Source organism: Sarcophilus harrisii, chromosome 6 (genome assembly GCF_902635505.1).
Source record: "Sarcophilus harrisii chromosome 6, mSarHar1.11, whole genome shotgun sequence".
In the NCBI taxonomy this organism is placed as follows: Eukaryota; Metazoa; Chordata; class Mammalia; order Dasyuromorphia; family Dasyuridae; genus Sarcophilus; species Sarcophilus harrisii.
Window position 1 is genome coordinate 864,078 of NC_045431.1, and position 16,475 is coordinate 880,552.

Genomic DNA, 16,475 nt, shown 5'->3' on the forward strand with positions numbered 1-16,475 from the left:
AATGAGAGTGTCAGGGGACTCTTCCCAAAAGAGGAAATGGTGCTTGAGCAGGACCTTGGACAGCGCACAGCATTTTAAAAAATTGGAGGAATTTAAGGAACAGCAACTGAGAGAAAGGGAAATAACCAAAGTGGTCATAAATGTTGGGAACTGTGTAGAGCAGCACATTTCATTCGGGCAGCTGCACTGGGAATTTTATTTTCTTGTTTTTTAAAGCTTAAATTTGTTAGCAACTCAGCATAAAATACAGAATTCTTATTTGTTCAGCAAAATAAAGAAACTAAAACATGACTAAAATTAGTTTTTTAAATCAATAATTAAGCTTGATTTAAATATAGGGATAGAACTCAGACCTTTGGTTTCCTGTATATAAAAAATTCTGGGATGAGGAAACTCCCTTGAACAATATAGATTGGCACCTGATAGTCAATTGATACTCTTAGATAGTTACTTGGAGGAGAAGGGTCAAAATCCTAAGTGCAACAATCCTGATTAAAATGGAAGTGGAAAAAAAATTAAACTGAGTAAATAGAAATACAGTGCAACACAGAGAATGTTGATTTGTGCTTTTCTGGTTCAATATGCAACTGCAGGGATCTATTTTTGTTTGAATACGATAGCACTGAACTAGAGTGGCTTGAAGAAGCTGAATGACTTGCCAAAGATCACACATCTTAGTCATCAGAGGAGAAACTTGGGTCTTCCCCATCTTGTTCTATCCATTATACGATGTTTTGTCTCAATTTAAAAATACAAATAGAAACTTGGGATATAAATATAATTTTTGGGGGGAAACATTATCTGATCATAGTAGATCAGCTTGATTCCCAGCAAATGCAAGCTTTGTGTTGTTGGGCAAGTCACTTTCCTTAGTGATAAAGGGAGGATTGGGTTGAATCCTTATTGGTTTCTTCCAGATCTTTATCTAGGAACTCACAGGTGGAAAGCATGCTGGACCCAAAATCAGGAGTGCTTTCTCCTTTGGTGTTTAAAGTTTGGGACTCCATTTGGGAAAGGAGGTTGAGAAGTACCCTTTCTCCTACCTTCGCGGGAAACTTCTATTTATAGCTTTAGTCGACTGAAGAGTAGCTGAGCAAGGTATAGGGAGCTTAGACCTTTCTCCAAGATTTAATGGGGCCAGGGAATAGGAGGCTGTTGGTGGAAAAGTGGTCTGATATAGGTACAGACTCAGATAATTTCCAGATTAAGAGAATTTAGAGTTCACATAACCCATCTCAGACCCGGAACATAACTCCAACTAGAACATACCCAGCCAGTGGGCACCAGTCTTTCTTGAAGATGGTCAGTGAAGGGGAGCTCATGATCGTTAGAGGAGCTCATTCCACTCCCAGAAAGCCCTATTTGCAAGGATATTGTCCTCTGCAAGGAAGATTTACAAGAAATTGCACTCGGGTAGAACAATTACCAGAAACAGATGCTAGTCCATTGGTTAATTCGGCCCCAGTGCGGAGAGAAATGTTTTTACCCTCTAAGAACAGGCCACCTTTTTAGCCTTGCCACTCTGGTGGGATCCACTTTTCTCATTCAGTGTAACCAGACAGACCCCTAGTGGCAAGAGGAGGAATCTGAGGGTTCCATACAAAGAGCTGAGCTTCCTTGCTTCCTACAGAGCCTTTGCGTCCATTTCTTGGCTCTCACTAGCAAAGTTGAGACTGAAAATGGCAAACGTGGGAAATGAGACATTATTGAGTTGCTCAAACATGGGAGAAAAAGGAGTTATGTGTGAAAGTAGAAAATGTGTGGTCTAAGAAGTCGAGTGTTGAGTCATTTTGTGACTGTTCAGTTGTTCATTCATCTCTGACTCTTCATGACCACATTTGGAGTTTTCTTGGCAAAACACTGGAGCAGCCGGCCATTTTCTTCTCCATCTCATTCTACAGATTAGGAGACTGAGGCAAACAGGGAGAAGTGCCTTGTGTGTGGGGTCATACAGCTGGTAAATGTTTGAGGCCAGATTTGAATTCAGAAAAATGACCTTTCTTAACTTCAGACCTTGTAGGACTCTACTACTGCACCATGTAGCTGTTCAAAACTGTTGGGCAAACACTGTACCAGGGTCACATGAGGCCCACAATGCTCCTGAGTGTGGTCAAACTAGATGATAATGTAATTGGAGAATATTTAACAAAAAAAATCCAATAAAGCGTGGATAATATACATCTTAAAATTAAGTCACTATATAATCTGGAGGGATCTTTATATAGCAGGTGAGGGGCCCCATTTCGCTTTGAGTTTGACCCCACTGCTCATAGCCTGGAACAAACCACTTCCTCATTGTGGACTTCAGGTTCCTCATCTATAAAATGAGAAAACTGAACTAGGTGAACCTTTGATCCACTTTCAGCTCCAACTTTCCATGTTCTAAGCTTCCTTCTTCATTGATTCTGGTGCTAATTTTGAAGGAACCTGACAATGTGAATACATTTGAGCACCTTTTAAAATTAAGCTGCTAGTCTATATGAGAACTAAATCAAGAAAGGATGCAAGGTTGTTCTCTTCTGAAAACTCTTAGAATTCAAAATAATTGCTGTCAGAAGGCTGCCATGTAGAGAGGGCTCCTTGAATAATTAGTGTGGAGTGCTGGGCAAGTGCCAGGTCTGCAGAGAAGGCCAGATTTCTTCTCAGGCTTCATTACCAAGAGTCTGGCCAAGTGTGGAGATGGGGAACTAAGGCATCTGATTCGTGCTTCAGGTATTTAGCAAATAACAGGTGCCAAATCAATGTCACCTGTTCCATGAGGAAAAGAGGCAACTTTCCTGGCAGGCCAGATCAGGGCAAGGCTCAACCTGAATCGTGAGGTAATCTGGGTCCGAATTGTGGGGAAGAGGCCATTCACTGTGAAGGAGAGTGAGTCAGGGACAAGAGCGAGAACTTTGTCGATTTCTTTTAATGGGGGCCATCTGGTACCACGTTTTAAAGCACCCAAGGTACTATCAGATTCAATGTTTGATTCTTGATTCTCCCAGTATCTGCTGAATAGAATTGCTGCAATAAGTGATTTAACTCAGATAAACCCTAACAAGTCTGAAGTAACATATGTAGTATGTATGTATGTATAATTATATACATATATACACATATATAAACACACATATATGTATATATATATATATGTGTGTGTCTGTGCATACACATACACACACACACATATATATATTGGATTAATGTTGCATATGTATATATATATATATATATATGTATATATATATATATATATATATCCAATTGGATATTTGGATCAAATTGGATTAATATTGCATATATATATCTTCAAGTAAGATTAAAATCCTTTTGAAGGAGAAAGAGAACTGCACATGGAAAGCTTAGACCCTCCCTGAGTAGTCATGACTGGAGAGATAGAAAGCCCTGACCCCATAATCAGGAAAACTTGAGTTCAAATTCAGCCTCGAATATTTACTAGCTAAGTGACCCCGGGCAAATCAATTAATTGCTTTTTGCCTCAGTATCCTCATCTGTATAATGGGCATAATACTGACCACTTAATTAAAAGTCAGATTTTGCATAGATTTTTTTTCTATTTTTTTTCCTTTTTCCTTTTTAAAAAAGGTTTTTTTTTTTTTTTTTTTTGTAATAAGGGATAGCTGGGGGTGGGGGGAGGGTCAGATGACCCTAGGTGATGTACTGATAGAAAGTCAGTACATATTTAAGTGCTTTAGAAATGTTATCTTATTTGATTCTCATAACAACCCCAGAATCTATTCTTATCCCCATTTTCCAGATAAGGAAACTGAGGCAGACAGATTTAGTGACTTGCTCAGGGTCACACAGCTAGTGAGTATCAATTGGTAGATTTGATTTTAGGTCTTTTTTACTCCAGGTTTATTGCTCTATCCCCTGTTTTTAAAAACAAAAATTACCAATAAATTTATTTTAAAGAAAATAAAAGTAACAATAAATGATAGATTGGCCAGTAATTGATTGCTCTAGCTTTTCACATCCTTTGGAAATAGTCTAAACTAGTGATGTCAAATTCAAATAGAAAATGTATCTTTTCTTAGATTGATTTAGAAAGTTACAAATTAGCATGATTTATATTTGAATAAAATTTTATTGCATTGTATTGAATCTATTTGAATCTATGTTGTATTTTTATTTTGTTAAATTTTCCCATTTAAATTTTAATCTGGAGTTTGGGGAACCAAGTTTGACATCACTGGAAAAGACAAGATACCATATTGTCCCTAAGCTACATAAAATTTAGGATTTGTTCCTACCTGGAACATATTATTTCAACTGTCTTCCCACGTTGCTATTCATTATTTTTCTCTCATTGAATGTTCATATTTACCAAAAATTAGGATATCCAATTTAACTCATTTCTATAAAAGTCTCTTAAGTAGTATATATGAAATGCTATATGATACATTTGGATAAAACCCCGAAAGCAAAATAATGAAGTCCCTCTCCTCAAGGAATTTCTATTTTATATATTCTTCTTCTTTGTTTTTATGTTTTTTAAAAAAGTTTGATATAGCATTTTGTTTTTCCATAGTCAATGTAAAAACAAATTTTAATATTTTTTTTAAACTTTGAGCTCCAAATTCATTTCCTTCCTCCCTCCCCATCTCGCCTTCACTGAGAATGTGGGCAATTCAGTATAGTCATACAAAATTTTCCCATAATAGTCATGTTATGAAAGAAAACAGAAAAAATATAAAATGTAGGTACTGCTAGAGGGCGCAGTGGATAGAGCACCAGCCCTGAAGTCAGAAGGACCTGAGATCAAATCAATATTTAACACTTCCTAGGTGTGTAACCCTAGGCAATTCATTTAACCCCAGTTGCCTCAGAAAAAAAAAAAAAGAAAAAGAAAAAAGAAAGAAAGAAAGAAAGAAAAAGAAAAGAAATATAATGTTTAAAATATTATGCTTGAATCTGTATTTAGACATCTCAGCAGTTGCTGGATCTCTGGGTATGGTTAGCATTTTTCATTACAAGTCCTTCAGAGTTGTCGTGGATCATTACATTGTTGAGAAAAGTCTAGTCATTCGTCACTGATCATCTTAGAATATTGCTGTTACTTTGCACATAGGACATTTGACTTTGCATCAGTTCATGACAGTCCTTCCAGGTTTTGCTGAGTATCCTACTCATTATTTTCCATCTCATAGTAATATTCCATCATAATTCCATACTAGAATTTATTCAGGCATTTTGCAATTGATATGTATCCCCTAAATTTCCTGTTCTTTTCCCTGAGAAAAGAGCTGATGGAAATATTGTTGTACATATAGGTCCAATTTCTCTCTCTCTCTCTCTCTCTCTCTCTCTCTCTTAAACTCTCTTTTGGAATACATGCCTAGTAGTGAGTGGTATTACTAGGTCAAAGGGTGTACATAATTTTATACCACTTAGGGCATAGTTTCAAATTGCTCTACAGAATGGTTGACTCAGTTCACAACTCCACAAACAATGCATTAATATCTCATTTTTTCCCCACATCTCCTTCAATATTTGATATTTTCCTTTTCTGTCCAATTAGCCTATCTGATATGTTATGTGGAATATGTATATTTTGCTGGAAGAATAAATCTCTATAGAGATTTATAAATCCAAAATATATACAATAAAATTATCTTAAGAGAAAAATAAGTGATGGCAGGGTCTGAATGTTGCACTTGGAATCAGGAAGGCCCATGCAGAAATGGCAGACCACTTATATTAAAGGATGGGGGTTGTAGATGGATTATCCTTTGAGGTGTACAGCTCTCAGAAAGTCTATTAACCATAGTGTTATTGGGCTTTTTTTTTTTTGGCATAATATCCTGCTTATTTAAGTTCTCAGATAAATTTGACCTCTTATCAATGGATGTTTTTTTCATCCCTTCGATGTCCACTTATCCAGAATGATTCTCCTAGTGGTTTTATATAAATCTTTCCCATAAGAAAGGTGTTGGGATTAGAGGAAAGGGCACAGGGTTGTGATTTGATATCTGACTGTTGGTCTTGGCTTAGTTGAATCACATGGCTGTGTGACTTTTAATGAGTCACTTTTCCTCTTTGTTCTTCAGTTTCTACATTTACACAATGAAGGAGATGGAAGTCCACTTGTCTGATGATATCTGGGGTCTCATGTAGCATTTCAGTGGATCTTGACGAGGGGATCTCTAATGTCATAACTGACTTTGTGTTTTGCATAATGCTCTTAAGACCTTTCTCTGGATCTTTTTAATATGTTATGATTCCAGTAGTAGCATTCCCACTAGGGAGTGTTCACTTCTTACTACAGGACCAGTTTGTACCACAGAAAGTGAATTGTGCCCAGAGTTCAGTAAGCCTGAGAGACCCGATAAATCATTTATTGCTTCTTGTTCTTCCAAGCTCCTTGGATGCCCAATTCCATCTTTTTAAGACTAATATTTTCTTGGAAATATTATATGACTATGAATCATAATAATAATAATAATAAGAAGAAGAATATGAATGACCCAAAGAGCAATGGAAAGAGATTCAATGACATGTAGTCTAAAAAAAAATGATATCCCTTGTAGTCAATTAAGATTCCAGTGAAGAACACAGAAAAAGCATGTTTTATAATAATTTTGTACATAACAATAGAACCTTTTTTTTTAAATTTTCAGCAATCTCAAAATTTGAATCAAACCAAAGACTTTGAAGTTCTGTTCCCTTCAGTATCACAAGCATGGGTAGGAACAGGAATATTTGAACATGGCTATGGTTCTTGTCTCCACTGATAAAGAAGATATGAGAGCTCCTTTCTGTCCTTCCTGACCTTACATTGTTCATTCAAGAAAGATATGATTGGTTAGTTGAGCTTTATACAAGGCTCATTCAAAGGAACTGAAGATTAAGTATGTATAATTACAATAACAACTCTCATCAGAGTTATTTTTTTCCTGCCCTTTTTTTTAATAGGCTTGACCAATAGATGTTGGTGAATAAACATTTCTAGTGCTGCCTCTTACAGGAAATCTTTGCTGATTCCACCCCTTATCAGTGTCTAACATTCCACCACTAAAATTGTCTTTTTGAAATATATTTTCCTACATTCTTATATACATACACTTTCCTCCTCCTCATTGGAATATGAAATCCTTAAGGGCAGGAACTATTTTTTTATTATTATTAAAAAACAAAAAATCCAACATGGTACCTATTATAGAGTAAGTGATTAATAATTTCTTGCTGAATTGAATTGAGTTGAAATTATATTATGAAGTAATGTCAAATATATTATTTCATCTAATCCTCACCATCAACCGAGTGAGGTAATAATGTGATTGCCATCTTTATTTTACAGATAAGGGTACTGAGTCTCAAAGAGATCACAGAATATTTACTTTGAAAGGTTCCTCAAAAACTATCATTTAACCCATAATCCCAAAAAATAATTCCCTAAAAATATACACAATATACTTAATAGGGGAAGGATCAAATTTTGGATAAGACTCTTTCTTTGTTCTCTTGAAACCTTTTGCACAGTATGGGTATAAGAAATAAACATAGATATAAAAATAACCAATCATTCTTTTGTAAATCAATGTGCTTCATAAAATCTAAGGGAGAAGATCATAACTGACTTGGAGGATAAGGGGAAGGTGAACATAAATAGTTTTCAATATTTGTGTCTCATCCCCTTATTAGTCAGTAAATTTTGTTAAGTTAGGAGTAATGTTTTATTTAAAGTTCACATTTTTACCCATAAGTTGGTCAGTCAGTCAGTCAACAAGTATTTTTGAAAATGCCTATGGTGTTCTAAGCACTGGAGAAATAAAAGGAAATAAAAGTTAATGGGGAAAATAGCATGCAAACAACTACGAACAAGCAAACTAACAAGCTAAATTGTAGATAATCAGTAGAAGGAAGATAGGAGCATTAAGGCAAATGGGATAGACTTACTGAAGAAGATGTAATTTTAGCTTAGACTGAAATAAAATCAGGAAATTTAGGAGGGAAAGAGATGTAGCTATGGTGAACAGCAAGTAAAAATGCCAAGTCAAAAGATGGAATAATTTTAATGTTAAGGAGACCTTTGTCACTTGATCACACAATACTTGTTGAGAATATAAAATGTAAAAAGAGAGGAAAGGTAGAGAGGTGTCAAATTATCAAGGGCTTTAAGAAGCAAACAGAGGCAGCTGAGTGGCCCAGCGATTCAAATATTGGGCCTGGAGGCAAAAAGACCTGAATTCAAATCTGACCTCAGACACTAGCTGTGTGACCCTAGGCAAGTTACTTCACTCTGTTTGCCTCAAATTCCTCATCTACAAAAAAGAATAATAATGGCATTTGCCTCCCCAGATTGTTGTGAGGATCAAATGAGATAATAATTGGAAAGTACTTCACATAATACATAACAAGTACATATAAATATTAGTATGACTATCGCTATCTCCGAGAAGCAGTTGGGCACTACTGGAGTTGATTAAATCTATGTTCAGCATAAGCACACTGTTTTGCATAGATGTGGAGATGTGGACTTAGTAAGTTTTCGTTGAATGAATAAATGTATGGAAAACATACAAACAAAAAGGATAAAGAACAAGACAACAAACAAATAGCATAATGCAGCCAGGGACGATCTGGAGGACAGACTTCAGGACACTGGATTAAACTTTCAGGAAAGCAGACTTCAATTCTGCATAAGGAATATGGTCCAAACACAGTGTGATATAGAAAAGGAGAATGAACCATCTCATAAAATAGTGATTTTTCTGACCATGGAAACAGTAGATAGGATATTCTAAAAGTTGTCAAGACAATATATCTGTGTTAATTGAAAGATTAGATTAGATCACCTTTGAGATTCCTTCTAACTCAGGTTTTCTGATTCAGTGATTCAAAAAGAAGATGAGGACAGTGAGCATGGTGTGATCTGAAAGAGTTAAACAAGTTTACTGGAAGGTCCAGAGCTTGATTTGGAGATCAAGGGATGAAGAGGATTGGGATTGGCTGACTAAAGAAAACTAAATTTCTGGTTAAATAAATAATGAGTAAAGGTTGAAGTCATAAGTGAGAATATAAACTTAGACCTGTGATTTCAGTGGCATAAGAGAATCCCAGGGGAGGAAAGACTTTCTGCTAGTGCACATTTTCACTTTCTCTGCAATTTAACAATCTTTGAACATTGCTTTCATGGCAATGACTGATTATGATCATCCCAAAGTTACCCAGCAGGTGTATATTATTGGTGGAATTTACACCTACAGTTTTTTGGCTCACAGATTGATTTTCTTTCCTCTGCAATAGAAAGAGGCCATACATTTCCTCTGGTCTAAAATATATATTTGCTTCATAGATGAAAAACAAGGAGACTTGCTCCGTGGAATGGTGGGCAAAATGAGGGGTACATTGAGATCAGGTTTGCTATGGAAAAGAAAGCCACTGTCAATAAGTACCATATTATTATATGCTTCTTCTTTGAAAACATGGTATAAGAGAAAAAAGATTACACAGAACCTGAAAACATTAGAGCAGGGGTCCTCAAACTATGGCTCGTGGGCCAGATGGAACAGCTGAGGACGTTTATCCCCTTCACCCAGGGCTATGAAGTTTCTTTATTTAAAGGCCCACAAAACAAAGTTTTTGTTTTTACTATAGTCTGGCCCTCCAACAGTCTGAGGGACAGTGAACTGGCCCCTATTTAAAACGTTTGAGGACCCCTGAGTATTTCTTAAATGCTCACTGCGTGTCAGGTGCTATGCTAATGCTAGAGAAATGAATGGGCAAAAACAAGACGGTCTCTTCTCTAAAAGATCTTACATTCCAGTGTAGAAGGAAAAGAGAGGTAATAGTGGTGCAGGAGCTACCTGCAGGGTCAAGGTCCAAAAGAAAACCAGGAAGTTGTGAGCTGAACCAGTCTGTACCAAGCATAGCTGACAAAGGTGCTTCTCCAAAGGAAGTTCGGGGAGGAACTCAGCAGTCAAATGAGGTGATTGTAGAGGGTCACTGAGGGTTGCAGAAAAATGGTACCCTGCATGTAATAATTAGCTTGTCATGTGACCTGGAACAAATCCCATAACCTCTCTGAGCCTGTTTTATCATATGTGAAAATTAAGGTAATAATATTTATATTCTGTGCCTTATAGGATTGTGGGGTTTGAGATGCAAGGTATAAAATGCTTTAGAAATATGACATATGACATGAGGATAATTATACACAAAAAGAGATTGTAAAAAAATGCAACTAAAACTCCGACACAACAATGATTATTATTTTCTTCCCTGTCTTCTGTTGTCTTCTTTAAGAGCAAGCCCTCATTTGTTCAGGATGAATTACTACCCCTCAAGTGGGAGGCGGCTCTCAATCCCAATAGAAACAAAGCCTGTCAGACATCATTTGTCATTGAAACTGCTGAGGGACCCGGTCCTGTTGCAGGTATGGGTGCTTCATGTTCTTTTTCAGGATGACGAATATCCAAGAATCAGCTGCATGGCATAGATGTATGGAGGAGGCGATAAGTGGCTTGTGGCCAGCCTACTGATTGATTTACATGAGGGAATTGTTAGGGGATGCCCGTAATTTAATTATTATTGCAATCAATAATAATTACTGTGGGGGAACATTTAATCCCTCTGTACCCAACTACCTTTGCTTGGAATAATTATTCTTGTATTCAGAATTTATTAACAGTATAGCCTGAAATGAAAAACTGAAAGGAACCTTAGTCTTGCTCCCTGACTTCTTAGGAAATTAGAAGTTTTGTAGAGAACAATTTGGTTTACCTGCGTGAGCCCAATAATTCCAGCTGGATTCAATCTAAAATAGCTTGCTATGCTACATACTTTAAATTGCAATATTCTGTGGGCATGCAAACTCATTTAGTAAACATGGAGACGTGTTTTGGTTTTACTGTTGTTGTTTATTAAATTCAGAATCTTAGACTTAATAAGATCCATCTCCAAGATACTCTTCCTGCCTCCCTTGCCAAATGTCATTTAGGTATCTAAACCAACTTATGTTGTTTAGTCTCATACAGTAGCACAGTTGTACACATGCTCAGTTCAAACTAGAGTGAGATGGTGAAGGAGCTCTCTATAATCCTGCTAATGGCTCTGGCATTGGATATGGGCAATTTGCTTCACCCTTTGCTTATCTCTACCTGGTCTCTGCTTCTCTGACATTCTTAGGAGTTCCTGGTGGATACAGCCATTCTGTTAGTTTTCATTATAATTTACTGAGGTATCATTTCAAGACCCTGACTTGGCTTTTCCAATACACATTGAAATAAAATATTTGTGAAAATAATGAAGACTGAACGTTAACCTGAAATTCACAATGTTTTATCTAAATACTATGAATACATTGGACACTAGTTGATTATCATTCATTTCCATCCTTACTTATACTTAGTTTTTTTTTTTTTTCATTAAAAAAGAATATCAGCGTTGGAAGGGATCCTAGAACATAAAGCATTATAAGTCAGTAATAACAATAATAATAATAAACAATTGCAGCCACAATAATAACTAACATTTGTATAGTATATTAAAGCTTCAAAATATTTTTTATTTCTTTTATTTGAACCTCATAGAATCTGTGAATTAGATGCCATTATCCGCATTTTCCAGAGAAGAAACCCGAGGTTCAGAAGAGTTAAGTGCTTTTCCTAGAGCTAGCCAACAAATAATCAAACATTTGACTCTGATCTGAATTTAGCTCCTTCTACTCCAAATAGATACCTATTTGTATCTGTTGCATCACACTAGGTCTTTTAAAAATGGAAGACTTGAGATGAGATACAGAAGAGTCTTTATCTCATATCAAGTCTTTTCATAAAGAATATTAGAACAGAAAAGGTGTATAACCATAAACTATGAGTTACAGGTAACTTTTGAACATAAATATAGAATTCCAGAGGTGAAAGAGATCTTAGAATTATAGAACTGGAAAGAACGTTAGAAATCTTGTAATCTTTCATTTTGAAAATGAAGAAAGTAGAGTCCAGAGAGAGCTTATTTATTGCAGAACAGCAAACTTATTTATTGCAACACTGGAACTAGGGCTCGAGTCTCTTGCCTCCTCATTTTATGGTTATTGGTGCATTATGCCTTGAGAGTACTTCATCCTTTATACTATCATCTCTGTATCCTAATTCTGGTCTCACAATAATTCTGTGGGACAGGTAGGTCAAGTACTATGATTTCTGTTTTACAGATGAAGCTAAAATTCAGAGCACCTAACACAACTAAAGCAGGATTAAAACTCTGAGACTATTAATTCTAATCTACTACTCTTTCTTGCATCAAAAAAGTTCTTAATGCTACCATGGAAACAAGGAGGACTTTTACTGCCTGGAAGACCAAGATACCAGAGATCCTTTAAAAGCTCATATAGAAAAATAGGCAACAATTATTGAACAGAGAAAATGGGTTTTCTAAATGACATCACAGACAATGGGTGTGTATTGTTAACTGTTCATGAAGTCTACACCATCACTCAGGACACTTCTTAGTATATCTCTATTTATTGCAAAACCATATCATTCTAGGGCTGCCAGAGGAGCAAGATTGCAATTGGGGCTCATTTGGAGGCATGAAAGGATCAGCAGCTTTAATGCCCACTGGGGACAACCTGGATGAACTGCTTGAGGAAGTCAGAATATCGGACAGCGAACAGGTGAGGTCATATTTCTCCATCTGGCATAATAGCCTAGTCAGAGACCAATCGCTAGAAAGGGTTTCAGAGGACATCTGATCCAACCTAGAGGTGTCCTAGAATCCCTTTTGCAGCACCACCCCACACACCACCATCCTGCCTTTAGGTAAAGAGCTCCAGGGAGAGAGAGCCCATCCCTTCCTGAGCACTCTGTGTCTTTTTACAACTTGTATCAGTTCCTTGTGCAGTCACAATAGTACCTTTATAATATTCTCCACCTTTTCCCCCTTGAGCAATATTTCTTTATGGAAAGTTTTCTCTTCCTGCTTCTCTAACTCCACCACAGAACATGGGCAGTCTTCTAAGCTCTCAACTGGATGGTATTAGAATAGAGAAACAGACAGGTACAAGGTTCACTGCACTTGCTAGTTGGACTCCATCCCTAGGCAAGGATTCCTGTTTTCAAATACCAAATTGCCTTCTTAGACACCTCTTCCCAATCAGCCATTCACTTCTTCCAAACTCTCACTTTTCTTTGGAATTCTTTATTTTCATTAGTGACAACAGTGATAAACATTCTACCTGTGCTCCCAAGACTGATTGGACTCTGAATATGTAATCCTTAGTTGCTCCTGGTAAGGCACCCTTAGGGGATGCCCATGGTCCTAGGTTCAAGTCCATCACTTTCAGCCACCTGCTCTAAGAAGGCTGAAGAGCTTGGCTCTGTACCTCTCTGCAGGACCTCACCTCAACCCCCTACTCATCTATTTGTTGAAGTCCTGCTTCAGCAGTGATAAAGGGGTGCAAACAGAGAGCCAGGTAGAAGGATTCCTTGTGAAATCTTGAAACTTATTGGTCAGAGAGACAAATATATATGTGATTCCAATGTTTACAGAGCCAATACATAGTACACTCTTGGATATTCCGGCATCGGCCCAAACCACTGAGATGCACATGGTCAGGCTGGATTTGGCGATTTTGGCCACTTTGACAGAATTATAAATAGTTGTGATACACATAAGAGTAAAATTGTCATACCAATATCTTCAAATGCTTTTCTCCCAAATGCCTTTGGTCTCCTTGTGATGGCTTTTCCTGTTCTAAGAGTTCAAAGGTGTGTCTTTGATCTATTATATAGCAATTTTGCTTGAGTCATAAGGATCTTTATTAACTGTATTAAACAGCTTTGTTTCTGTTATTTTTTTATTGGAAGGGGAATTGGCACCTGAAATGGACTCTTTCCTCCTGGCCCTCTACATATCTTCTTCCATGAACTCTGACTGTATTAGGGACATCATGTAGGACAGTGGAAACAGCACTAACTTTAGAGCCAGAGAGTTCAAGTTCAGATCTCACATCTTTGGTGCTTATTACCTTGAGCTTGGGCAATTAAAGTCACTTAACCTCCACAAGCCTTCCATCAGATAGGACATGTGGATTTACATACTTTTATATAACAAGCATCTATTAAGCATTTGCTATATGAAAGGTACTGCAATGTAGGTGCTGAAAAAAAGGAAAAAAATGACATAGGCCCTTCACCTCTGAACTTAGAGTCTACTGGAGATTTATAACCTATATCTTTCTCTCCCTCCTCTTGCTCCAGCCACTACCATAATTCAAGCTCTTGGGACCTTTTGCCCAAACTATTCAAATGTTTCACTGACTGCAGTCTCTCTACTGTCCAATCCAGTCTCCACATAGCTGTCATATTTCTCTCTCTACTGTTCTGGTTGGATCTGACCATGTCCCTCTTGCTTAAGAAGCTTCAGCTTCTTAACTCTCCTTGACTCTAGGCTAAATGATAAATTCTCTAATTTGGCTTTAAAAGCCTTCATAATTTGACTCCAGTTTAACTTTTCCAGAAAATACAAAGTACTTCTCTTTTGATCTCCCAAATAAAAGAATTTTCTCTTTCTCATGAATAATAGTCACTTTCCACTTCCATGATTTTGCATAGGCTGGATCTTCAAGGTGCTTTTTCCTTAACTCTTCCTTATAGAATTCCTAGTTTCCTTTAAAGCTCATATTCACTTCCACAGTATATTCTAAAATAAGTCTGATCCTTCTACCTATTTTGTGTCACCTCCTCCAAAAATTATATCTATTACACACACACACACACACACACACGCGCGCGCGCGCATACGTGCATGCTTAACTTTTGGGTGTTTTAATGCCTATGCAGTTTTTGCCCAGGAAAATTCAATCTCCTTGAAGACAGGGAATGTTTTGTTTCGTTTTTGTCTTTGCATCCCCAGAACTCTGCCTAGCACATATCAGGCTCCTAATGAATGCTAGTTAAATGAGGATAAGTAAATCTGCAATACATGCAAAATAATACACAGTAATTTCAAAAAGGGCAGAACACTTTTGAATCATATTTTATATAACTTTTCCTTGGCACACATGAAGATGCTACCTATCTCCTGATATGGACCAGAGTCTCTTCTCTGAAAAAATAAAATGCTTTACCTATCATTTAGATCTCATTGTTTAAAGGTCTTCCTTCTATGTCACACACTTCCACTTGCATCTCCTCATGAGTTAGGATGCCTTTGTATCCATTCACCTCCCTTTATCCCTTACATTTCTTTTTAGAAGTACTTGTTTTATTCTTCCAAGAAATACAGGAATGACATTGATAAGCTGGAAAATAGAACTATTTTTATAGTCTTTTTATTTTTTTCTGAAATAGAGATCAACTAACATTTTATGCATATATAGTTATTGGTATTACTTGGTATTACTTGGTATTAATGACAGAAATACAAACAATTCCATCTAGACCATTTCTTTCTTGTTATTCCCTCCTTTGTTTTTCATAATTATCATTATAATTTGCCTTTATGTAGTACTTTAAAATCTATAAAAGTGTTTCAGATTTGTTCATTCACTTAAACTTTATAAAAATGCCATCAGGTACTTACTATTGATTAACTCCATTTTAGAATTCAGGAAACTAGGAATGCAAAAGGGTCAGTGGCTTATTTATGATTACATAGCTGTTGTGTCAAATGCCCTATTGCAACATGAATTTCCTGACTTTCAATTTAGAACTCTATTCACCATTTCTCTAAGTAAGTCTTATGTGTGAGCACAATTAAAATTTGTCTTTTTCATTCTTGTTCATTGCATGGAAGGAGCACCATTTAGTTGACTCTAGCCATATCTGATTAGTTGCCTTGAGTTGGTTCTTAGAACATTTCTTCCATGTCTTACAAAATCAGAAAGACAATGTAATCCACACACAGAAATCCAATTACAAATTAGGACTACTTATCTCCTTTGTTTTTCCTTGCCTTTCAACTTCAAACAGTTTCCTGTACTTTTGTTCTTTGACTTTGTAATAGTAGATTTCTTTTCAGTAGAAGTAGGTAGAGCCTGGAAAACCATCCATCCCATTGGAAAACAAGTGGGAATTATTGATCAGGTATGACTTGCACTAAGTAGCTGACCTCTGAGGTCCTTTCCGGTTCAAAAGTTCTATATCTATATATTTTTTTAATTCACAAGGCAATGATTCATTTCAAATGAGTTAAATGACACAAAAGTATGTTGTAGCCTCTATGACATAATTTGTTATTATGGTAAAATTAATTGAATAAAAGAAATGCTAGCAATACAAACATTAGCAAAAAGAAGTAGTTCCTGCCCTATAAGAGTATAATGGGGGGAACTCCCATTATAATAGGGCAAGGCAACATATCAAAGAGAGCTGAAGAAAGGGTGGGTAGGGAAAAAGAAAGTGTATGGTAGGGGTATAATGTCAGAATCCAATAAATGAAGGTTGATTGATCCAGGGCCTTCCTCAAAATGGAGGTTCTGGGAAGAGAGAAGCCATAGGTGTAGAGGGGGAAAAAAGCCAGCTAAA

General features: G+C 36.6%; 1 protein-coding gene across 4 annotated transcripts in view; it reads left to right on the forward strand.

Annotated features, from left to right (window-relative positions):
- Positions 1-16,475, forward strand: part of C6H4orf50 (chromosome 6 C4orf50 homolog) — a 141,093-nt gene that overhangs the window by 13,164 nt on the left and 111,454 nt on the right. For all 4 annotated transcript variants that reach the window (XM_031942705.1, XM_031942704.1, XM_031942706.1 and 1 more), the window contains 2 exons: positions 10,252-10,381; positions 12,495-12,622. In XM_031942705.1, the coding sequence (XP_031798565.1) occupies positions 10,252-10,381; positions 12,495-12,622 (258 nt within the window). The remainder of the gene's footprint in view (positions 1-10,251; positions 10,382-12,494; positions 12,623-16,475) is intronic.